The sequence below is a fragment of the Podarcis melisellensis genome (assembly GCF_964234715.1).
Source record: "Podarcis melisellensis genome assembly, chromosome: 1".
In the NCBI taxonomy this organism is placed as follows: domain Eukaryota; kingdom Metazoa; phylum Chordata; class Lepidosauria; order Squamata; family Lacertidae; genus Podarcis; species Podarcis melisellensis.
The window spans coordinates 13,692,279-13,717,510 of NC_138528.1; the positions used below are offsets into that span (position 1 = coordinate 13,692,279).

Below are 25,232 nucleotides of genomic sequence, written 5' to 3' on the forward strand. Positions count from 1 at the left end.
TTTGCTTTTTCCCTGCACATAACAATCATTCCACTTGGGGACTGTATAATATATCTCTAGGAGACTTCACTGATTTTTAAGTACTGGTGGCATGGGGTTTTGAATCGCAATGACCAGTTCAAAATAGGGCCACCTTGAAATGACTCCTTCCTTCCTTCCTTCCTTCCTTCCTTCCTTCCTTCCTTCCTTCCTTCCTTCCTTCCTTCCTTTTAATGTATTTGGTTAGTTGTTGGCATCTGTCTGTCTCAGGAGACCATGGAGGAATGCACCTTTGGGGGTGAGGTTAAGCTGTTGCAGAATTGCAGCATCTGCTGTGGCTGTAGAGACCAACACAGAAGAGACATGTTTTGTTGCAGCTGGGGCAGATGAAGGAGTCCGGTAGTGCTGCTGCAGACTCACCATGGCGTTTCTCCTCTCTGGGCTCCTCACAGCGGTCATTCCTTCGCTGGTCACTGCTTCGGATGCACAACCTGATTGTCTGTCTCCAGGCACTGCGGTCACCTGCAAAGGATTCCTATGTGGAGGGCTTGACATTGCCAGCCTTCATGTCACATAGAGCATGTCTTTGGGGATCCTGCCATCTTCCATTCTGTGCACTTGGCCAAGCCAGCATAGTCACTGAGACAGGAATGTATATAGGTAAAGGTAAAGGGACCCCTGACCATTAGGTCCAGTCGTGGCCGACTCTGGGGCGCTCATCTCGCTTTATCGGCCGAGGGAGCCGGTGTACAGCTTCCGGGTCATGTGGCCAGCATGACTAAGCTGCTTCTGGCGAACCAGAGCAGCGCACAGAAATGCCGTTTACCTTCCCGCCAGAGCGGTACCTATTTATCTACTTGCACTTTGACGTGCTTTCGAACTGCTAGGTTGGCAGGAGCAGGGAGTGAGCAATGGGACCTTACCCCGTCATGGGGATTTGAACCGCCGACCTTCTGATCGGCAAGTTCTAGGCTCTGTGGTTTAACCCACAGTGCCACCCATGTCCCAAGCCAGCATAGTCACTGAGACAGGAATGTATATACCATGCTGTAAACACAACTTCTTGGGCAGTTAACCTAAAGATTACACGGGATGGCCTGTTGTGATCTTTAGCAAATCTTTCAGCAGAGTTCCAGACACACTGCAGCATATTTTCTGGGCCCTGGAACAGTTGCTACAGAGATTGGTGTGCTGCAGATAGGCAGTAGCAAGAAAAACGCATGACATGTCCCAGGGAATTGCCCCTGTAGGAAATTCTCTGTAGGGAAACAGTATCGGGTGATGAGTAATGGCTTTTCCCAAAGCCTTTGCTAATCCCGTAAGCAAGCATACCTTGACTAACTGGCCTGTTTCCTAAACCCTGAGCAATGAGACTACTTTGACTATTTCCCCCACCCACCCACCCACCCGCTGGCCTCCTTCCAGTTCTGAGGAGACTCTGCCTATCATAGCTCTCAAACCTAAACAAGACTCCTTGTCACATGACATCTGCATAGATACATAGGGAAGAAGAAGAAGAGGAGTTTGGATTTGATATCACGCTTTATCACTACCCGAAGGAGTCTCAAAGCAGCTAGCATTCTCCTTTCCCTTCCTCCCCCACAACAAACACTCTGTGAGGTGAGTGGGGCTGAGAGACTTCAGAAAAGTGTGACTAGCCCAAGGTCACCCAGCAGCTGCATGTGGAGGAGCGGAGACACGAACCCAGTTCCCCAGATTACGAGTCTACTGCTCTTAACCACTGCACCACACTGGCTCTCCAGTGGGAGGGAGAAGCATGTTCCCATTCTAGACGAATTCCTGTGAGGAGAGACTGTAGCTCATTCGCATCTTTCGCATGCAAAAAGTCCCAGATTCGGTCCCTGGCATCTCCAGTCAAAATGCACAGCTAGCAGGTGGTGGGAAAAGGCCTTTCTCTCCCTGAGATCCTACAAAGTTGTCGTTAGTCACAGTCAACAACACTGGGCATCAATGGACAAAAGTCACAATGCAGGTTTCCATGTTTCTAAGTTCTGCTCAAGTCAAGAGCCTGGCAAGATTGTGCAAAGATGACCAACGTGTATATCAAATTTTCCTGTTAGCTCACCATCTAAAACCCTTCGGTCCTGCTGGATCAGACCAAAAGCCCATCTAGTCTAGCATCCTCTTCCCACAGTGGCCAACCAGTTGCCTATGGGAGGTCTTGTGCTCCACAGCAACTGGTATTCAAAGGCACACTGCCTTTGAAAGTAGAGGCAGAACATGGCCATTGTGAGTAGTAGCCACTGAGCTACACACACACACACACACACACACACACGCATGGTCTTGCTCCCGCTCAGTTACCTATAGCTCAAACCCCATGAGCATAGAAGTGAAAGATCTTTTTCTGTTATTGGTACAGCGAAAGAAAAAGAAAATATTAACAGTGGCTTTTTCTTGTAGCAATGCATCTCAAAAGAGGCTCCTATACTGAAGCTTTAGGAAATATGCACGTTGTGTTAAATTTAAGAACTAGTTGATTCATTACGTTAAAAAGCAGTGGTTTATTTAATCAGTCAATTGTCCTACTTTTAGTCCTGATCTGGATGGATGTGTGTATTTGTCAACCGATAGGCCAGAAGTGTCTGCGCTGAAAGCACCAATTACCTGTTGAGTTGGGAAGAACAGCCAAGTTCAGTCCCCAATCCTCTCTAACAGTCCTAGCAAAGAAAAGACACTAACTTTCTGTTCCATCCCTGACTGGCAGGGACTTGTGGACTCGGCCACTGTAATCCAGCTATCTTATTGGAGGAAAGAACTGCTGGTCTGCTCTCTGAAGTGGTGGTTTTGCAGCTGCCAAGCTACCCTTAGGGTTCCAACTGGCCCCAAGAGGCTGCTGACTTTGGCCTGGAGATGCATAATCACAACATGCTGGGCTGCCCTGTCTCCAGACCACTAACAAAACCTCAACAGGTTGTTTACATCTGGATTTGCTATAGGCTGCCATTGTGGTGCTAAACGTGTCTAACCGATCGTGATGCAAACATGTCATGCTTACTTTTGCCAGTATAATCCTTTTTGACAAGAGAGCAATTATTGCTGCTGAACATTGGCATTGTCAGTAACCTATTTTTGTGCTCTTAAATCCCTTTATTATAGCCTCCAACTTAGTTACAAAGTTGAGCCTCAACAATAACTTCAGCAGCCCCAGTGGAGTACTGTATATATTGTAAATTGATGTAAATTGGTACCATGGAAAGAGCTAGATGCCTGAAATCTATTTTTCCTAGTGCTGTGAACCTGCCCTATTATAAAGTCCATTGGTTAGATAGACTTTTTAGCAAAGGTATCGATTTGATTTTTGTTGAGAGTAAGGTAAAGGTAAAAGTACCCCTGCCCGTATGGGCCAGTCGTGACCGACTCTAGGGTTGCGCGCTCATCTCACTCAAGAGGCCGGGAGCCGGCGCCGTCCAGAGACACTTCCGGGTCAAGTGGCCAACGTGACGAAGCTGCAACTGGTGCAGCACACGGAAACACTGTTTACCTTCCTGCTATAAAGCGGTACCTATTTATCTACTTACACTTAGGGGTGCTTTCGAACTGCTAGGTGGGCAGGAGCTGGGACCGAACGACGGGAGCTCACCCCACCACGGGGATTCGAACCACCAACCTTACTATCAGCAAGTCCTAGGCACTGAGGTTTTACCCATAGCGCCACCCGCAACATATTAAGAAGTTTTCACATACATTCATCTTCTCTGAAGCTTTATTAGGCAGATGGCACCAATGTCTCCTGTCTCCCTTTATAGTGAGTTGTGTACATTTTCTTCTGCTATATGCAGTAAAATCTAGTAAAGTAGAGCACTTGAGAGAGTCAGATATTGCCCAGCAGTGAATGTTGAGTCTTTTCACCCCCCCTTCCTCCCACCAAAATAGGCACAGGAATCGAGTTGGCGTTGGAACTTCAACCAAACAATTGTGTCAGTCCTGTACATACCAAGTTTTATTATAAGATCCCAACAGTTAAGGAAGATATCACAACACGTTGTGTTTCACCTCTTGACAGCTCCTTTGGAAAATGCTTAAGGGGGTCAAGTATTCCGTAGATCAATGCTCCTAATTTAGCAATGGCCCCAGCTATTAGGAAGATTCTAGGAGGAACATCAACAGGAACAGAAATGTGCCATCAAAGCTAGCCTCCAGCTCTTAGAAACAGTGGAGAACACTGCCCTGTTGCATTTGTCTAAATAAGAACCATGTGCCATGTGATTTGGCTCTTGTACATGGAATAGGAGGGAGGAATTCCTTGTCCTTTGACCCAGAAGTCTTTTTTATTGTGATTTTATTTTTTTTAATAAACAAATAAATTTCACAGAACATATATGCATCTCAAATTATAAAAGCATTGGAACAAACAGGCCCACTGCCCTGATCCACCAAACTCTTCTTATGTCTTTACGTCCTTATTCCATGCAGGAAGATTGCAGGTAGAACAGACACAGGTAGACTTTCAGGGCAATGTGCTTGAGCCCAGTTCCCTATATTCTTTTTGCCTCTATGCCTTCAGGCTCAATTCCTGAAAAGGGCTGTAAGGTAACAAACCAAGAAGTCTCCTCTTTAGTTGGGTGCACAAGAGGAGGAAGGGGTGGGCTCCATGGGGAGGGAGGAGGGCTCAAGCTGGCATGATTTTCGATACCTACATCTAAACCCAGCCACTGTGCTAGAAGCACACAGGGCAAACTAGTGAGCAGGCAAGAGTAAACCCAAGGCGTTACTTTTCTTGGCCAACTAAACCTTCCCCTAGAGATGGAGGAGAAATTCCATCCAGTATGCCTTTAAAGCTGAATCTATCAAATGTTCACCTTCCAAAACAGTAAGGTAAAGGTAAAGGGACCCCTGACCATTAGGTCCAGTCGCGGATGACTCTGGGGTTGCGGCACTCATCTCGCTTTACTGGCCAAGGGAGCTGGCGTACAGCTTCTGGGTCATGTGGCCAGCATGACTAAGCCGCTTCTGGCGAACCAGAGCAGCGCACGGAAATGCCATTTACCTTCCTGCCGGAGCAGTACCTATTGATCTACTTGCACTTTGACATGCTTTCAAACTGCTAGGTTGGCAGGAGCTGGGACCGAGCAATGGGAGCTCACCCCGTCATGGGGATTTGAACCACCGACCTTCTGATCAGCAAGTCCTAGGCTCTGTGGTTTAACCCACCCGCGTCCCAAACAGTATGTGAACCCAACTAGAGCTATCTTTCAGAATCCGTGCTTTGATTAATTTTGCAAAACAGTTCTCCAGCCAGTGTTTACAAAAATATATAAATTGGGTGAACGTGTGCATAAAAATGAAGATATTGGTGAATGTAACTTACAAAAATGCATATATTAGGGGGAATTGCTTGCAGACCTCCATATAAAAACGTGTTTTACGAGAAAGTTGCACCCAAATGCTGATTAACTTTCATGAGGGGTTTTTTAAATTGCAAATTGCTGCAAAATGTGGGCAACTGAAATTAATATTGGAAAAATGAGTAACAGAGATTTTAAAAATGACAGCTTCCTCCATCCTTACCTTCCTGTGCCCACGCCCCCCGACACTGCCCCAAAAACCATTTACTACAGGCAATATTTTACAATAAAAATCAATTTATTGTGGGGACAGTGCCTCCAGTTTGAAATCTGGCATAGTCAAAAACCATAGCTCAGAAGATTATGTCTACCCAGCTTTTATTGGCATAGCTCTCCTTTCTCACTAATCCAGACTTCAACAAACCTGGTGCCCTCCAATTGCCATCAGTTCCAGACAAGCTGGTCTAAACTTTCCAAACCCTACACAGGTATAACTTTGCCATTTAAGTTCTAGTGCTCTTGGCCAAGCAAGCTTTAAATGCATCACAAAGGGAAAATGAAAATGAATCATTTGGCGATCTCCTGGGTTGCTTCCTTTGCAAGTTGCAACTCACCCCAGAATTTTCTGCGTAGGACGGATAGTGCATTTTGCAAGACGTGTTTTGCAGAATTATCACACCATGTCCACGGGCTTTGCCCATTGGTTGCAGCAGAAGACTCTTCATTTACCACACATTATCATTGGCAGAAGCTGTGCCAAGCCACGGGCGGGCAATGCATCATGTAGCATCATCAGAGTCCATGGCTTGAGCAGGCTTACTCATCTTCTTGGAATCAATAATGCCTTTTAAAACAACATACTCAAGTTGGTATTCGGCTCATAAATATGCCTTGAAAGGTCTTCAGCAACCAGCCTGGGAATAAGCTCTTTGACTATAACAGCTGTCCTGGAATCGCAGGTGCCAGGTCAGGAGAAACAGCAGTTCCCATCCCCAGTTCTCTTATTCTAGGGCACATATGATAATTCCCTAGAAGCACTTCTGTTTTTGTCCAGCTCACTTATTGTATGCACTGGCTATTGTTATAAGCAAGTCCCTTTGATTTTTAAAAAATGTGGGGGGGGGGTGGATGACTGATCTAGGTTGGTAACATTCTATAGTTGTTGTGAAACTTCAAGAAGGAACTGTTTCCTGCATCGTATTCAGGCACAGCGAATTAACTCTGCACTGTCTCCTTAAGGGCATCACAACCTCCAGATTTCCCCCTTCTCTCTCTGTCTCTCTCTAGTTTTGGAGATGCCCTGCTGAAGGCCTGTGTTTGGAACCCTGCCAGCAAAATTGTATATAACCCTTGTGGAACAAACTGGTTAGCAGCCCTGAATCCAGTTGTCCCTCTTTTGAAACACGCTGGCTGTGATCCAACTGCCTCCAAAAACAACCCTGCTGATCCTGTAGTTTGGAGAGGAAAGCAGGTGAACCAAACCCAGCGGTCACCCTACTTTACCTCTTTGAATAGCCAATCGGCTAAATCCAAGCTTTTTAGAAACATATGCGCATCTCTGACTATTAGATTGGGCTATGGCTGTTAATGCCCATGTTCCACTGCCACCGTTGGAGGCAATAATCGCTTCTGAATGTTTGGCTCTGACCTCGCCGGTCTTGGAAGGATCCTTTTAAAAAGTCCCATATGACCAGAGAATTTGCGCTTGTCCATTGGGGGATATAGGAAGCCCTGAACACATATTTTTTAGATGTCCCTTTTACGATTTCCATGACCCCCTGCTGGAGAGGCTTGCTGACCTCCTGGTAAAGCAAAAATTCGATCTTTTCCTGTTAGGCAAAAACCACAAGACGACCCAGATTGTCGCCAGATTCTGTGCACAGATCTGTAGGTGCACACCACCACCCCCGATTCAATCTAGTTTGTTAAGAAAATTCCCAAACCCGGATCCACAGGCGGCTTTGGGTCATTTCTCTGAGGAAGTCTATTTTAAAGTTTTTATGTGTTTATATGCTTATCACACTTTTAAACTTAAAATCCATTGTTGTACAGTGGTACTTCAGGTGACATACGCTTCAGGTGACATACGCTTCAGGTTACAGACTCCGCTAACCCAGAAATAGTGCTTCAGGTTAAGAACTTTGCTTCAGGATGAGAACAGAAATCATGCTCCGGCAGCGAGGTGGCAGCAGGAGGCCCCATTAGCTAAAGTGGTGCTTCAGGTTAAGAACAGTTTCAGGTTAAGTACGGACCTCCGGAACGAATTAAGTACTTAACCTGAGGTACCACTGTATATTGTTTTAAATGTTTGTTTTGCTATTGGGGTTGTGGTTCCATTTGTGTTTCTCAAGCTGGTCTCTGACCGTAATAAATTTCATGCTCATGCTTCTGAATGCGAGTTGCTGGAAACTGCAGTGAGAGAGAGCGCTTTTGCTCTCAGGACGGGCTTGTGGGTTTCCTGCTGGCATCTGGTTGGCCACTGTGTGAACAGGATGCCTGACTAGATTGGCCACTGGCCTAATCCAGCTGGTTTGTCTTTTGCTCTTAATGATACATACAGCTCCCGCTTATACATGCAATTCCAGACCTAGCCGGGTTTGTGCAATTTAGTAGTGATTTCTTGCAATTCAGCAGGGAGGGCACCAAATCGTGCAGCCTCCAGATTTGGTGCTTGGTTTTATCTGTTCCATAACATTGATAGTTGGTTGTAAAAACAAAAACAAAAAAACAACAACTCCCCCATCAAACTTTAAAGCAGTTTACAAAAGATAAAACAGTAAAACCAAGAAAAATTCACAACCTGACTACAAAATACAAAAACAGATTAAAGTCACCTCAAATTTCTAAGCATCTGGGTAGGCTTGTCTAAACAGGAATGATTTTAGCAGGTGCCAAAAACAAGTACAATTGAAGGTACCTGATTGCTCTCCAAAGGCCAGCTCCACCGACTGAAGCAGATGATTTTGGAAGTCTGTTTAGGCAGTTTGATTTTTTCACTTTACGGATATCGAGATTGATTTACCATTAACTCAGCTTATAGCGAGATCTTATATAAAAAGCAGAAAAGGTAACAACCCGAATGTATTGCAAGCCTGCAGTGTGTGGGGTGTTGGGGTCAGCACAGGTGCACATCTGCTGATAACCCAGGCATGTCCAACAACAGCATGGGACATTCATAGAATCACAGAACTGGAGGGCACCCTGAGGATCATCTAGTCCAACCTCCTGCAATGCAGGAATCTTTCACCCAACGTGGAGCTCGAACCCACAACCTTGAGATTAAGAGTTTCATGCTCTACCACCTGAGCTATCTCATGCAGGCATTGTCTGCAGTCACTCGCCTGCACAAGGAGCAATGTGTTGAGAAACAAAATGTCGGAGATGATGAAGGCACGCATGTGGACAGAGTTTAGATCTCAGCAAGCAAACTTAAACACACACCCCATAATTAAGGCAGCACACATACATTCTGTTTACGTTGTCATTTTCATTTATAAGCTGTCACCATCACAGCCAGCTTAAATTGGGTCCTGGAAGACACTTTCCGAGTTGGCTTCCTTTTGATGTTTATTTCTATCATTATTTTAGGGTCTCATTAGCTTAATCCACTGTGTAAACCACGGTTAACCTGCTTGCCTTTAATTTACTACTTTAATGGATGTTGAAAATGTGACCGATCAGGCTTGGGGCAAAGTTGCTCCTATAGCTGTCCGTCAGCTCATATCCTGGGCTGGATCAGCCATGTGTGGTTTGGAGGTCAAACTACATGTTCCAAACGTGTTTTTCCACAGTGCAACCCCAAACAGCCCAGGGGATGAGCCAAGCCTGTGCATAAGCAGAATTTAGGATCAAACCGGTTATGTAATTCTCACCTGTGGCTGTGTTGCCAAGGGGCTTGAAGGGAAGCACATGGCGAATCCAGATTGCTGTTAGACTCTAGTTAATAGTTTCAGTCACCCAAAGTTCTTGGATCATCATTTCAGTCTAGGAGGAGGGTGGAGGAGACATATGGAAGCGACATTCTCAGCAAGGTTTTAGCCTCTCTTTGCATGCATTCAAGATTAAATTGCAAAGAGGAAAGGGAGGCAATACAAAACACTCCGAGAGCATCTGTTGTGGTGATTTTCTTCTTTATATCACATAATAACTACGGCAATGTTAACACAGGTCAGCCAATCTTTTTAAGCAAAAGGATTTGTGGCTTTGGCATGCCTCCCTCCCTACTACTTCGGTCCAAGTTGATGCTTGTTAAGTATAACAACTCTGTATGTAGAAAGTTAGAAATATGAGTGCTTTAGAGGAATTCTCTGCACTAGTGAACTGGCTTAAATCACTGTTTTTGTATACCCCACAATTAAGGCACCTCAGACATCTGGGGACTCTGCTCTTAACACGGGGCAATTTCTAAACCCTCAAGATGATGGTGAAGTTGCCGTTTATATCCAAGATGTTCAAGAGTTCTGACAAAGGACTGAGCACTGACTCCAAAGACATAGATCACCCCCCCCCCCAACACTCACTGTTTTGCAAGAGGGATTCAACGGCATACCCGAAATTAAAGTTCCTTCAATTAAAGAGTTCTCACACAACAAATCCGTTTTTAAAAATGGACCTTTTGCAGTTAGGAAAGTGATGGGGGGGGGAAGTGTGGGGTAACAATTGACAGTAATGTAATAGGCTCCCAGTTATCAGGGGAATTCACTTGGCACCAACTCTTGTCATTTTTTGAGGGACAGACCAAAACATTTTTATTTTCCCAGGCATTTGGAAAATGTTAATAATCCAGCCAAGTTTTTAGTGGCTGCTTCTGGTGTGGATTCTTACGTAAATTGGTGTGTGTGTGTGTGTGTGTGTGTGTGTGTGTGTGTGTGTGTAGATATTCTAGGTTATGCTTTTATGAGTATTTTATTATATAATTTTGTGTTTTCCTTTTCTTGGACTTGATTGTGGGCTCCTGGTCTTCCTGATCACTGTTGGAAACAGGATACTGGGCTAGATTAAGTCCATTTAATCAGGACTTGTCTTGGTCATGGTATTGTTCACCAGCAGAATACCATTGATGGCTGCCATTCTTGTTAACTGACCAGATCAATAAATCCTCCTCCTCCTCCTCACTGCCCCACTAAAAAAAACCCACAAGCACTTAGTGCTGAGCTAATATTTTTTAGAGATTTTATTGAAAGGCACAGCAAAGAGATCGTGATTATTTCCACAGTAACTCCCACTATTACACAGTGGTGGGGGAGATCTAATGTGCTGGCAGCAGAAACAAGGATGCACGAAGACACCCTGAAAAGTATCACAAATCTTATCAAAAGCGATTAAGCTGTTCTCAAAATACCTACATGTATTTTCTTCCCTGAAAGGTAATGGTAAAGGGACCCCTGACCATTAGGTCCAGTCGTGGCCGACTCTGGGGTTGCAGCGCTCATCTTGCTTTACTGGCCAAGGGAGCCAAAATACAGCTTCCGGGTCATGTGGCCAGCATGACTAAGCAGCTTCTGGCGAACCAGAGCAGATCACGGAAATGCCGTTTACCTTCCCGCCAGAGTGGTACCTATTTATCTACCTGCACTTGCTTTCAAACTGCTAGGTTGGCAGGAGCTGGGACTGAGCAATGGGAGCTTACCCCGTCACGGGGATTCAAACCACCGACCTTCTGATCATAAAGTCCTAGGCTCTGTAGTTTAACCCACACCGCCACCTCCTTCAAATATTCCTCAGATTTCTCTTTAGGTAAGAGCCCACCAAAAAATGCTTACAAATTTTGGCATTCTTTTGACTTCCTTGCAAATTACCAAGATTTTACCACCACCGCAAGCGGGACCCTCCAAGTGACGACCTTCAACAAAATGTTGTAGCATGGGAAAGGGGAAGTGGGACCTGTCACTCTCCAAATGTTGCTGTACTTCAAATCCCGTAATAAGTATAATTTTTATTTTTAGTACCCTGCCCATCTGACTGGGTTACCCCAGCTACTCTGGGCAGCTTTCAACATATATGCAAACATAATCGAACACTAAACACTAAAAAAACTCCCCTATACAGGGCTGCCTTCATATTTCTTCTAAAGGTTGTATAGTTACTTATCTCCTTGACATCTGATGGGAAGGCATTCCATCAGCTCCAGCCAGAATGGCCAAGAATCAGGGATGGTGGGAGCTGTTTCCCTGCAACATCTGGAGAGCCACAGGTTACCCATCCCAGTTGGAGTGTATCCTCATCTCCAAACAGGAGTCCTCAAGTTTAGGGGCCAGCTTGCCATGCTCCCGGGTTTTCTGTTTTTCTCTTCCAACCAACACTCAATATCCTGTTGTGACTGAGCACGTTCTGGGGCTGTGCATTACACTCCTGCCTACTCTGCAACCTGTACACCTCCATCACTGGTTTCAGAGGCAGTATACACATGGCATTAGTGGTGTAGTGGTTAAGAGCGGTAGACTCGTAATCTGGTGAACCGGGTTTGCTTCCCCGCTCCTCCACATGCAGCTGCTGGGTGACCTTGGGCTAGTCAAACTTCTCTGAAGTCTCTCAGCCCCACTCACCTCACAGAGTGTTTGTTGTGGGGGAGGAAGGGAAAGGAGATTGTTAGCTACTTTGAGACTCCTTAAGGGGAGTGAAAGGCAGGATATCAAGTCCATACTCCTTCTTCTTCATAATCCATATCTATCATGTCATTTCTTGTGAAATACTATATTTTGAGAGGGCTTGCTCTCTAGATTTTAAAGACTTTTCCCCCTTCTGGAAGCCCCACAATTCTCTCAAGCAATCTGATGTGTGTGCTCCCCCCCCCCCACTTAATTTGAGAGGAAAGCTAATACCAGGTTTCTAATGCAGTACACAGCAAATCAGAAGATTGGTTTTAAAAATGATGTTTCTCTCTGAAATTCCCGATTATCTCATCTTTTGAAAAACGGTAGCCCCTGCTGAAATGTGAAACTTGATTTCTGTGTCTAGATTTCTGTGAAGAAGCTCCTGCCCTGAGTCATTTGCCACTGAGCTATAGTGAGACACAGTAGCTCTGCAACAGAGCACTTTGCTTTGCTTGCAGAAGGTCTCAGGTCCAATAGTCAGCAACTGAAGTTAAAATAATATCTGATAGCAAGTCTGGGCAAGATTTCTGCCTGGTACCCTGTAAAGCTGTGTCTATTCATCGCAGATGATGCCCCCACTGAATCCATGGCCTGACTTGCTATAAGGCAATTTCATATGTGGTTTGAGAACAGCTGTTTGTTTCATCATCACACATTCCTTCCTGAAAACACAAATTGATTCAATAGGCTAGTATGGGCACCGAGTCTGAAGTATTGCAATGTCCTTTGCTAAGCATTAGTTTCTTCTTTTTTAAAAAAAATATAAGAAAATAGACTCTCTTTACTAAAAACAGTGAGCATAAGCTTGCATTCTTCAATTGTTATCTGTGTTGCTTGCAGCGATGTGTGCCTTTCCTCCCCATCTTGCCTCAGGGAAGCTCCAAGTATCTAAAGAAAATCAGGAAAATATATTAGATAAATAGGTAGGTAGGTAGATAACTGTCTGAGTGCAAGTGGTTGACATTTCCTCTTTACAATGACAGCCACCCAAAATTACCCATTGCGCTCCAGAGTTCTACCCTATCAGTATCTTCTCAAACTGTATATAAAATCCTCTATTGCATTTGCAGTTCTTCCAAATTTTGTATCACATGCATATTTGACAAGTGTGCTCTCCACTTTCTCACTGGCCAGTCATAAAAATAATTAAATAATGGTCAGAAGACATGAACCTCTGTAGGATTGACCTTTCTGTTTAATACTGCTCAACTGAATATTGTTATTCCTTTAAGATACATTTTATACATAAAACGTGGCTTTCTTGTTTTAAGCTTTTAAAAACGCAGCTATTAATTTGAAACACAAGCGATCTGCCCTTGTAACATGTGGGTGAGTAGGGAGGGGAGGTTGGGCTGCAGAATGACAGAAATCCAGTGCAAAAAATGAGCTGACAACTTTGTTGCTTCAGCAGACAGCCAACAGAATGATGTAATCCATTTATAAAGCACCATAGCGAGTCAGGATCATTGCCCATAGGTGTTTGCATACTGTTGAATATACAGAGATAAGTAGCAGAAATCATTTCAACATGCCCGTGAAGCAAAGAGAAACTTGCTTCACGGTATGGAGCCATGTTTCAAATAACTTAAGACATGGCCTGAAATTTCAAGGAGGAGGATTTCACAGCCTTCCTTGAGGAAAAGCCACCCTGGGGCGGTTTCATACACTCCAGAGCAGAACACCCCATTTGTCTCCAAGAGGGAGTCTTGGCCAATCCAGCCTCCATGGCAAGCTTACCAGCATGATACTCTTGAATCAAACCACCAGTCCCATTTGCACTTTACATAATAGGGAATACATAATCGGGGTGTGTGTGTGTATACCACAACCTTAGGTGTACATGTGATGCAGCCTTTACAGACTAGTGCACACAAGGATTGTCCTCCCAAACGGGCAGTGCTGTTAGCTTTGATGGCAATGATCTATTTTCCAAATCCTGAGATCCCCCGAATTGGTGCCTTCAAAGTTGACTGTATTTAGCCATCTGCTTAGTCAGCATGCAAGACACCTTAGCCCACCAAGTAATGATAAAATAGATGGATATTTGCTGCTATGAACTCAAACCAGAGGACTGTGGTCCCAACTCAGTCCATTTCCCAAACCAAACATTCCTCATGGAACGAATGACCCACATGCACACCGCCAAACATTGGTGGTGGTTGTTTCTCAAAGCATAAGGCTTACCAAATTAGGCCTCCAGCTGACATAAAAACTCCATGACTTTCATGCGATTTGCAGCTCTTGCCTACAAGAAAAGGTTGCGATAGTAGTAAGTGCTGCTATGCCATCTGCACATAGGTGCTCATACACATGAACAAATCACACAGAGGCACCTAAACATGCTGCTCCCATATGCACCGTCTATACGCTTCACACTTCAGCGAAAAGCCTCTGCTTCAGATCTCTTCAACACCTGAGGTCAAACTGGAATCTACTAACAGGGCCTTTTCAGGGGTGGCATATTCCTCTCCCAAGAAAAGGTCACCAGGATTGGCCAATTGGAAAGTTTAGGAAAATGATAGAAATCTTTTCTCTTCATCAGGTTTACAGTGATAGGTTGGATGATTTCCAGAGTGCTGAAGATGGCTTGAAAAAGAGATCAGTGGTTTAGAAGATGGATCGCTAGAAACGGGTCTCTTTCTTTTTGAGCCTAGAAATCAAGTGGTTTTAATTTCTGCTGTTTTCCTTGCTTTCTATTAACTTTTATGGTTGTTTATCCATTAAGAGACTTTATGTGTATTTTATTGCATACTATGTAATTTTTAAATGGTGTACTAGAGAGTTCTTTCAGCTGAGTTGGCAGACTAGAAGTTCAAAAAACAGATAGCTATATAAATAACTATACTGTACCACACAAACTCAATTGAGATTTTTCATTCCATTAAAGCTATGAGTAGACAGTAACTTTCTCCCTAGCCTACTGTCTATGTGATTTAGCACCAATCTAGAAGTATTAGAATCAGAGCCCTTTCCCCTGCGCACAAAAGCTGAGCAGGTACTTGCACAAAACCCTGAGCAATCACCCAGTTGCACACTTTCTTTCTTGCTGGCCCTGTTATTTCCCTAGAGGCCCTGCCATTTCGAAACATCAGCATAGGCACTGGAGAATGCCCTTGTGGTTCTGTTTACACCAGGGATGAAGAACCTCTGGACTGCAGGCCAATCTTGGCCTGCCAGGGAGTCCATTTGGCACATGATATCATTTCCCCCAGACCACACCCACCCACCAACAGCAGCTGACATCAGCTGATGGGTGGGAGGGCAGGGTTTAATCCTGCCTTGGCTATGCAATTCTGTTCCCAAGGAAGCAGGATTTTATCCTCACTCATCTGCTCACCATTAAAGGGCTGTGCAAAAGCACCCTTTGAAGAAGCTTGCTCAGAGGAGCTACCTCAAAGAGGCTTTTGCAAAACCTTTAAGACAGCTCATGAGCTCCTGTTTGCTCAAAGCCTTTTCCAAGTCTCCCTGCTTCCCCCATTAAGTTCCAGACAGCAGAGATGAAGGGGGAGGGGAAAGATCTGGAAAAGACTTCATGAGTCTCCTCCTCTAGTTCCTGATGTATCTCAGAGATTTTGAACTAATTCAATGAATTAATTAATCTGAATTACCGGTAGTTCATTCCAGGCACTGCTCTAAGGGCTTATAAACACTTCCTCTTGTCCTGCTGTTCTTCCCTGGGGGGAAATGCTCTTTAGCACTTGTTTGGAACAAATGACAATTCAGGTTTTTACCAAATTGCCATTTATTCCAATGCATTGCTAAAGAGTGAGTTTTCCCTCGGAAAAGAGCGAGGTAAGGGGAAAACTGCTTGGACCCAACCCATGCGTTCTAGGCTGATGCTCTCCAGTTGCTTTAGGCTGCAGCTGCCATGAGCCATGAGTGTTATAATCAAAAGCACCTGGAGGACACTGGATTGCTGACCACTGACCAAGGCCTTCGAGGGCCTCCTGCTCTTGCAGCTCCACTGAATCATGTGCAAAGCCATTTCAGAAACCTCTAAAGTTGATGCGGGGCTCTTCGGAGATTTGCCTTAGAACCGAAGAGGTGTTTGATTTAACATACATATTGAACAGGACGTCCATCTGACATATTACAGCAATCGCACACTTACCACGGCATATGGAGTGCTCCCATCATAACCAGGATGGTTGAGATCCACACCAGCCAGATGCCAGGCCAGCAGTCCTTCAACATCTCCATTAAAAGCAAGACTGGCATGGGGAGAGGGAAGAATATATATTTTATCTTCCGTGTTCAAAGCAGTACAATCTGCTTTCCAAATTTAAAACAGATTCAAATGTGTTGCTGCCAAGGCTTTCAAACCAAATGACTTGTGAAGGAATGGGGCTTTTGAATGTTTTGAATGTTGTTCTTCAGACCAGCCTATCAATCTCAAACACAGGACCCTCTCTATCCACAACTCCATTGGAGGTAGCTTATCACCAAGGAAAATAATATTTTCCAATGCGTTCAGCACCAGAAACAACAGTTAATTCCAAATTTAAATCTCAATTTAGACTGCAATTCTAAATATACTTTGAAGTCTAGTTTGACCTACAGGCAGGAGGTTCCTCACGCCTGCTTTTAAATCCATATCATTTATATTTGAGAAAACATGCTTAGGACTGAGACATCAATGTGAAATGACAAAGATGTATTGATTTGGAGAAGTATAATAAGTGTCTGCAATCTCACTCTTAGAACAAAAGTTTCCAGGATGAATTTATGGCAACAACATCCAACGTGATTCTGCCTGATAAACAGTTCTGTATAGCTTGAAGTTACAAACATGAGTTTGACCAAACTGCGGGAGGCAGTGGAAGACAGGAGTGCCTGGCGTGCTCTGGTCCATGGGGTCATGAAGAGTTGGACACGACTAAACAACAACAATAGCTTGAAAGCTTGCCACTATTTTGTGACTTTGAGGTCGGCTCCTTGTGAACCAACATGGCTACCTTTGCTTTACATAGCATCAGTTTCCCAATCCAAAATGGAGTAGGGAAACTGATTTGACATCCAGCTTTCTCTTCCCAGGACCCATTAACAATTCTTAATGCATTTAGCCCAAAAAATATTGACCTAGAAACTCATTCAAACTTCTACAGCAGGCCTGGGGAACCTGTGGCCCTCCAGATGTTGCTTAAATGCAACTACAATCCTCCCTAACCATTGGTCATGCTTGCTAGGGCTGATGGCATCCAATTCTGTGCACTGGGAACAATGTACCTCCAAAAAGGATGACAAACAAAAGGCTGGGGATGGCTGCCAGAAGAAGCAGGACAAGGTTACAAAAGCTCCAAACAGCTGAGCTAGCAACACTGTTGATGAATCAGGCGCATAAATGAATAGGAGTGTACAGGAAGAAGCTTTCAACAGGCCAGTTTCACCCAGTGGGTGTGCCCATGACCAAAGGGGAAAAGGCACAGGCAGTTTCATATTTCACAACAACACAAGATTCAGCTCATGACATGCAGTTTAAGTGGGATAGACGGCATTCAAATTGCTTCATTTTCATTTTTAAAAAGAACTTTAGAATTCACTGCCTGAACGCAGCATAACAGCAAATGTGCTACAAAAGCATGTTAACTTTAATTTCATGAAAGGTGCAAAGCAGGAGTTAGCAGCTTGAAGGCCTTTCTCCTCCCCAGACAAACCTGGCCTTCTGAGGGATGCCAGCCTAGAGGGCAAAAGAGGTGTCAATAAGCCCAGCTGGATCAGGCTAAGGCCCAAAGGCCAATCTAGGCCAGCATAGTGTCCACATACACATTTTTAACAAATTCTATTTTAATATTTTTTTATTCTTTGTGTCATTTTTTTAAATAAAGGCTTTTGCCCACTACAGAGATGGAGATACTGTACTTACATTTAAATGGGATATTGCCCTCCCTGATGCCTACCAAATGAAGACATCACAATTAAAAAGAATGGAATTGATTGGCGCTGGTCATTTATTTAGCCAAACTACTCTCCTCGCGATTCATATATGGGGTTAATTATGCTCCTTGCATGGGAAAATCGCCTTTTAAGATTCCAGTCCTTTCCTTCATTATGAGTCAGGAGATTAAGCAAAACTCTTTCATCAGCTGCATCGCTAATCATGTCTTTTCCACCATCTTAGATATACACAAGATTAGTAATACGTTGAAAGTTTCATAAGTGCGCCTAATGAATAAGTCTTCAGCTGGATTTCATGTATTAAAATAAAGACTTGTTACTAAAACAACGCTAAGTAAAATGTTGAGAATGTAGTTTATGAAGCTGGGTTCATACATAAGCCTAAGATCCTCTTATAGCAAGGAGCAATATTTCCGGGTTTTAAAATGGCAAAACAAAAACAATTCTTTTAGCTCTGGTTGAGTTCAGAGGGCACACCAGCAAACTGATAGTGGCATGAATGGTAAGCCCCTTTAAGATGCAACTTGATAAAAAGCTGTTGGGGGGGTTAGGAAGGCACTTTTTCTTGGCCACATTCAAAAGACAATTTGGTGTTCTTAACCTGCTTCCCATGCTTCCATTTGCGCCTGTAAGGAAAGCATGGGCACATCAGTTGCAAAGGGACAGAAAAAATACCAAAATTTGCAACCAAATATGGAAAAGGGTGAGCCCCATCAGTGAAAGCCTGTGCAACGACTTCCACTTCCACAACAGGGCTTTCCCCTCTCCTCTGCTAGCACACCCCCCAAAAAAAAATTGTTCAGGGGAGTGTTGGGAGAACCCCCCAGAAGTGTGTGGAAGGAGAGCAAGAATAATTCCTTCTGGCAAGTTGAAATGCTTGCCTGATGGAACGATCAACAGAGCAGGATGCTGAAGTCCTCTCAAAAGCTTGGAGCTGTACTCAACTTAAGTTCTACTCAGCGTAGACCCACTGGAGTTAATTAACCTAAGTTAATCATATCCACTAACTTCAGTGGATTTTCACTGAGTATGGTTAGTCAGGGGTTGCCTCTGCTTGCCGCTGGCTCTGAACTTCTGCCTTCCACCCCACCAGTTCCCAATGAGCACCAGCCACCAGCACCACTGCTAGCATCTCTGCAGTGTAATTCATAAAGCGGAATGTTCAATAGACTCCTTAAAAACTTCATCCTTCTCCATTTCATTCTGATCGCTATGATCAGCCTTGGCAAGGCAAGGCAAAGCAAGGCAGACAGGCATTGTCAGCAGTCACCCCCTCCAGTTGTGAAACTATCTCCCAAAACTGGAAAGGCTCTTGGGGCATAAGCTAAAGGGAGTCCCAGCTAACAAAACGTCAAGGCAAGTTAAGCAGATGTTCAAGGAGAGGGTAAGTGAAACCAATTTATTTAATTAAAACACTAATAAAGACATAGGAGCCAGGTTTTGTAAGAAATTGTAGCTCAGTGGCTAAATTCTAGGGGTAGGAAGCCTGTAGAAGCCTAGTTAGTGTTCAGTACTACACCAAAAGCAAGAGTGAGTGATTTATATCACCTGAAACATCAAGCCTCTTGGAGGGTGGAGGGATGGGAATCTCTCACATCTGTCTCTAGTCTAAGAATACCAAATGAATAAAAGTAATTCAAAAGGCCACACACAAATGACACAACCCAAATTGAGATTCAATATGACCTTAACAGATTGGAAAACTGGGCGCAAACTAACAAAATGTATTTCAATAGGGACAAATGCAAGGTTCTGCACTTAGGCAAGAAGAACCAGCTGCACAAATATAAGACTCCTGGCTTACTAGCAGTACATGTGAAAAGAATCTGGGGGTCTTGGAGGACCACAAGCTTAACATGAGTCAACAGTGCGATGCAGCAGCAGCAAAAAAAAAAAAAAGATTAATGCTATTCTAGGCTGCATCAACAGAAGTATAGTGTCCAGATCAAGGAAAGTCATAGTACCACTCTATTCTGCCTTCCTCAGATCACACCTGGAATACTGTGTCCAATTCTGGGCACCACAATTTAAGAAGCTGGAACGTGTGCAGAGGAGGGCAACCAAGACTGGAACCAACAGACTGAAACCAAGCCTTATGAGGAACAGTTGAAGGAGCTGTGGATATTTAGCCTGGATAAGAAAAGACTAAGAGGAGGAGATATATAATAGCCATCTTCAAGAAGGACCATTACATGAATCAAGCTTGTTTTATCATGATCTGGAGAGTAGGACTCAAACCAATGGTTTCAAGTTACAAGAAAGGAGATTCCAGTTAAACACCAGGAAGAGCTTTTTGATAGTAAGAGCAATTCGGCAGAGGAATGGACTACCTCAGGAAGTGGTAGACTTGGTGTTTCATTGTAAGTTTTTAAGCAGAGGTTGGATGGCCATCTGTCTTGAATGCTTTAGATAAGATTCCTATATTTCAGAGGGTTGGACTAGATGACTCCCTTCCAACTATGATTCTATGAAATATTTTGTTGGCATCCATCTTTCTCTAAAATGTGCATCGTAAGACATGACTATGCAACTTGTGACCTCCAAAATGTACATGGTAAGACATGACTATGCAACTTGTGACCTGCAAAGCCTAACACAGCCTTCAAGAAGAAGAAGAGGAGGAGTTTGGATTTGATATCCCGCTTTATCACTACCCGAAGGAGTCTCAAAATGGCTAACATTCTCCTTTCCCTTCGTCCCCCACAACAAACACTCTGTGAGGTGAGTGGGGCTGAGAGACTTCAAAGAAGTGTGACTAGCCCAAGGTCACCCAGCAGCTGCATGTGGAGGAGTGGGGACGCGAACCCGGTTCACCAGATTACGAGTCTACCGCTCTTAACCACTACACCACACTGGCTCTCAAGCCTAGTATGAGCATCAAGGGCTAAAAAAATTGGTGGGGGCAGGGGTTCTGCCCATCTAATAATGCAAAATTGAATGGGTTGTCTAGCACCTTGCAAACCACAATACATGACAGGTGACGTGGTAGGTTGCAAGTTGTACAGGCCCATCCTAAGAGGCAAAGGTCCCTCTTCTCATCTCCCCACCACCACTGCCGCCCTGAAGCTGTTGTATATCCTTTTACCTGAACTCCTCACAAGGAGCATATTAAGCCTCTGTGGGAGATTGAGATGTTTATAGCTGAAAAGTGTCACCCAGATAGTGAAGAGATTATGCTTCTCTGTTGGTGAAGAGCCTTGATAAGCAGGGTAGTGATTTCGAGTGAGAGGGAGATAATTCTGCCTCGAGCACATTCAAGGATACGGTTCCTATTAGCTGGCCTGGCCATGCCTCTTTATGCAGTCTCCGTAACCGCTGGGACAGATGACAGATTAAGATAATAAAAACCCCACTCCATATTTTATTTCTCCAGAAGGATAATCAGGTATTAGAGGCATGGTCAAAGTTCTGTCAGAATCATAATTTTTCCCGACAGCTGTGATCAGAATTGAACAGCATTTTAGCCTGGAGATGGGCTATGATAACAGGCCTGAAGGAAAGCATCCTTGGATTTCATTAACTGGCATTTTGATATATAGGAGGGGGGGCAGAGATAGAAAGAAAAAGGGAATTTGGTTGCTTCTTTCCCCCTCCCTCCATCAGCCCCTTGCATTCCCCCCCCCCCTTTGGGGCAGCAACCAAATATGAAAGGGTCAAGGCTGACCTCATTTTTTACTAGTTACAGTAACAGAGATGTCGATCAAACATAATCTCCGGTCAAATAAGAACTTGCAGAGTCATTTTCAGAATGGATTGGTATATTTGTGTTATATATTTTTCTGTGCTATGAAACCTGGTTAGTCAACAAAGAGCTCCAAAAATCCACTCCAATCTTTAAAAATAGTTAATTTTTTAAAAGAAGCCGTGGAGAAACAACAAAATATATGAAGTGAAAAACCAGTCAGGGCTAACAGAACACCTTGGTACAAAATTGCATCATACGCTGTTTTATTTTTCTGGTTGTTCTTGAAAGTCTCAAAGCATTTTGCTGTTCTGTATGGCCAACCAGTTTAACAAGTCCTTCAGAGGGCAGAAGAAGCTAAGAGTAGGGTCAATTTATTTGTGGAAAAAAAACGTAAGGGGAGTGGATTAACTGCCTCCTTTAATAATCCTGGAAGGTGGGTAAGATTTGACATAGCAGATTCCAAGCCTGACTCCACAACATTCTGATTAACTGTGGCTTATATACAATATTTTCACTCCCCCTTCCTCTCAGCGTTTCAGTCAATCACAAAATGAGGAGAGTTTGGTTAACAATTACTTCCCTTTAATTGCCAGAAATCCTAGAATGAACTTTTGACCCTCATGTGCACAACATCTGGTACAAAACTTCCTAAACAAAACATCTACCCTTGAACTTTTAACTTTCCTGTGAACATTTGACACTCCAGTGCTTGAGAGCCTTAAAAGCAAAACAGCAACCATTTTGCAACCCAAATTTTATGACAAAAACCAAACTCGAAATGGCTGAAATTTGTATTCTCTTACAGACCAGTTTTAATAGTTAACCAACTATCCTTAATCATTCCACTGCCACCTTTATACAATGGTGAACAAAGTCCTGGTTTACATCTGTTATTATCTTGATGACTACAGTAGTAAGCAATGACATGGCATGTGCTGTGTGAATGGGCAATCGCAGATATAAAATCTGTAGTAGCTAGAATGCAGGACTAGGACCTGCCAGACCAGAGTTTGAATCAGCCTTGATGCTCATGGGGTGACCTTGGGCCAGTCAGTGCCTCTCAACCTAGCCCTACCTCACAAGGTTGTTGTGGGGATATAAATGTAATAAATAAAGAACTTTCAAATCACTTCATTCAGCTGCTGGTCATCAAATGTACAGTAAATGAGTGTGGACAAATCAAGCGATGTCATTCCATGTGTCAACTAGTTTATAGAGACAGTGCAATGTCATCTGAAGACATTTAAAAATGACTTTTTCATACCTGCAGAGTTCTGTTCCAACATTCACGAGCTCTTGGCTTGAAAGGTGAGCTCCCGTTGTGCGTAGCAAGCGGATCACATCGTGGTGCCTTTAAGAAAGTGGATGAACTTATTTTTAACCACGCCAGTAGCTTAATAGAAATATCTGTAGCATGCTAACACGGAAACAACTCTTTGATAAACTGGATCTAAGAGCCATTTCCCATATTGATTTTTCTCTTCAGAAGGGGACCTGTAAGTCACACTGATGACAAATAACATGATGTAGGAAAGATTTATATCAATGCCTACTTGTCAATCAAACTCAGGCATGTTTGTGAATTTGTGGTCAGTGCAACATGCCCATCATTCAGTCGTAAGTAAACACAAACTGTGCCAAATCTTCTCCAAGTGTAATATTTAGCTGCATCAAGTGTTAAATTCCAAACACTCTGTCTCCAGCAGAGGGTGGCCAAGGGGATGGCCCTGGGAAACTCCTAGATCAAGATGGAGATAGCTATCCCTTTACAAAATTCTTCTCAGTCTGTGAGTCAAGTGGGCATTTTCAGGGAGTAAAAGAAGAAGAAAGGGAAACTCTCTTTGCGACAACACTCCTAGTTGGCATATGGCTGCACCAACACTCAGATTGAAGGGCCAGTGGTCTTAAACATGGGACACACAGAGTTGACCATAACTTAATTCCCATTTTCATGGCTCCCTATCAATCAAAACAGCCCTTTGCTCAGTGGAGCAGCCATGTAGAGATTTGGTGGCAGCTGTGCTAGAACAGGATCAGCGTCAGCAATGGCTGTGCCCAGTACGCAAGATGGGCCCAACTCCCTGGGGAAAGAGAACAAGGGATCCTCTTGCATAATTACTGTGTTATATCCTATGCCTGTGTATAAGCACATTACAGTATCACATTCAGACTTTCCAAGAGGCAAAAAGGCTTTAAACTACCCTGATGCCTAACCAAGAAATTCAGAAGTAGCATGTAGGATCTGTGAGATATCAACAACCTCAGATATGCAGATGACACAACCTTGATGGCAGAAAGTGAGGAGGAATTAAAGAACCTTTTAATGAGGGTGAAAGAGGAGAGCGCAAAATATGGTCTGAAGCTCAACATCAAAAAAACGAAGATCATGGCCACTGGTCCCATCACCTCCTGGCAAATAGAAGAGGAAGAAATGGAGGTAGTGAGAGATTTTACTTTCTTGGGCTCAATGATCACTGCAGATGGTGAGAGCAGCCACGAAATTAAAAGACGCCTGCTTCTTGGGAGAAGGGCAATGACAGGCCTAGACAGCATCTTGAGAAGTAGAGACATCACCTTGCCAACAAAGGTTCGTATAGTTAAAGCTATGGTTTTCCCAGTAGTGATGTATGGAAGTGAGAGCTGGACCATAAAGAAGGCTGATCGCCGAAGAATTGATGCTTTTGAATTATGGTGCTGGAGGAGACTCTTGAGAGTCCCATGGACTGCAAGAAGATCAAACCTCTCCATACTGAAGGAAATCAACCCTGAGTGCTCACTGGAAGGACAGATTGTGAAGCTGAGGCTCCAGTACTTTGGCCACCTCATGAAGACTCCCTGGAGAAGACCCTGATGTTGGGAAAGATGGAGGGCACAAGGAGAAGGGGACGGCAGAGGACGAGATGGTTGGATAGTGTTTTCGAGGTTACCAGCATGAGTTTGACCAAACTGCAGGAGGCAGTGGAGGACAGAGGTGCCTGGCGTTCTCTGGTCCATGGGGTCACGAAGAGTCGGACACGACTAAACGACTAAACAACAACAACAAAACTGCTCCCTATTGTTTACTTCAAGGGAAATGACACATACAAACTTGCATAAGGGCTGGCAGATATGACCAAGATAGTACATTATCACATATGAAGAATAAGACTTTCCAAAAAGTATTTTTCTTCTTCTTTTCTTTTTGCTTCTGTCGATAAGTGGAAAATAAATATTAAATCATACTACCAAGCAATTTCCCTTCTCTGAAAAAAATGGTTTCGCAATACTTCATTCCATGAGATATATTATTAACTGCTACTGCAATTATAGACCTCATTCATTTGCTTGTTATCTTAAATATTTCATCACAAGGGTTCTTGAGACACAGCAAGATCATCAAGTACATTTTTCTCTCTTTCAGGTAGCAACAAGTGCTGTGTTCCACAATGCAACATAACCCAAGCAGCTCTGAGCTGCAGGGTTATACATACATACATTTCCCCATCCAAATAAAAGATAAACACCAAAACAGACTAAAAATCACATCACTTCAAAAACAAAAAGTCTGAGAAAACAAAACCGTCCTGGCCTGGCATTGAAAAGCTAATAACATAGGCACCAGGCAGAACTCCTTGGGGAGATTATTAGAGGAGGTGGGGGCTACCACTAAAAAGACCTGTCTCCTTGCTGGCACACTCTGCACTTTTCTTGGAGAAAGTAAGAAAGAAGTGCCTCAGGTGACAATCATAAAGGCAAGGCAGGTTCTAATGTAAGGAGCTAACCTTGGTTGTA

At 43.8% G+C, this 25,232-nt stretch overlaps 1 protein-coding gene and 1 long non-coding RNA gene across 4 annotated transcripts in view; one reads left to right on the plus strand and one right to left on the minus strand.

Moving 5' to 3' along the window:
- Positions 1-5,645: 5,645 nt before the first annotated feature.
- On the plus strand, positions 5,646-14,739 carry LOC309373320. Of its 2 annotated transcripts, none has more exons than XR_014169973.1 (2): positions 5,646-6,247; positions 14,424-14,739. It is a non-coding gene; the product is annotated as an uncharacterized lncRNA (long non-coding RNA). The 2 variants fall into 2 exon arrangements; XR_014169974.1 differs by lacking the exon at positions 5,646-6,247 and adding an exon at positions 10,714-10,841.
- Positions 10,447-25,232, minus strand: part of ASPG (asparaginase) — a 59,493-nt gene continuing 44,707 nt past the window's right edge. For both annotated transcript variants that reach the window (XM_081911921.1, XM_081911920.1), the window contains exons 13-16: positions 22,726-22,812; positions 15,993-16,092; positions 14,066-14,126; positions 10,447-12,769 (exon numbers count right to left, since the gene is read on the minus strand). In XM_081911921.1, coding sequence (XP_081768047.1) covers positions 14,070-14,126; positions 15,993-16,092; positions 22,726-22,812 — 244 coding nt within the window. In that variant the 3' untranslated portion in view covers positions 10,447-12,769; positions 14,066-14,069. The remainder of the gene's footprint in view (positions 12,770-14,065; positions 14,127-15,992; positions 16,093-22,725; positions 22,813-25,232) is intronic.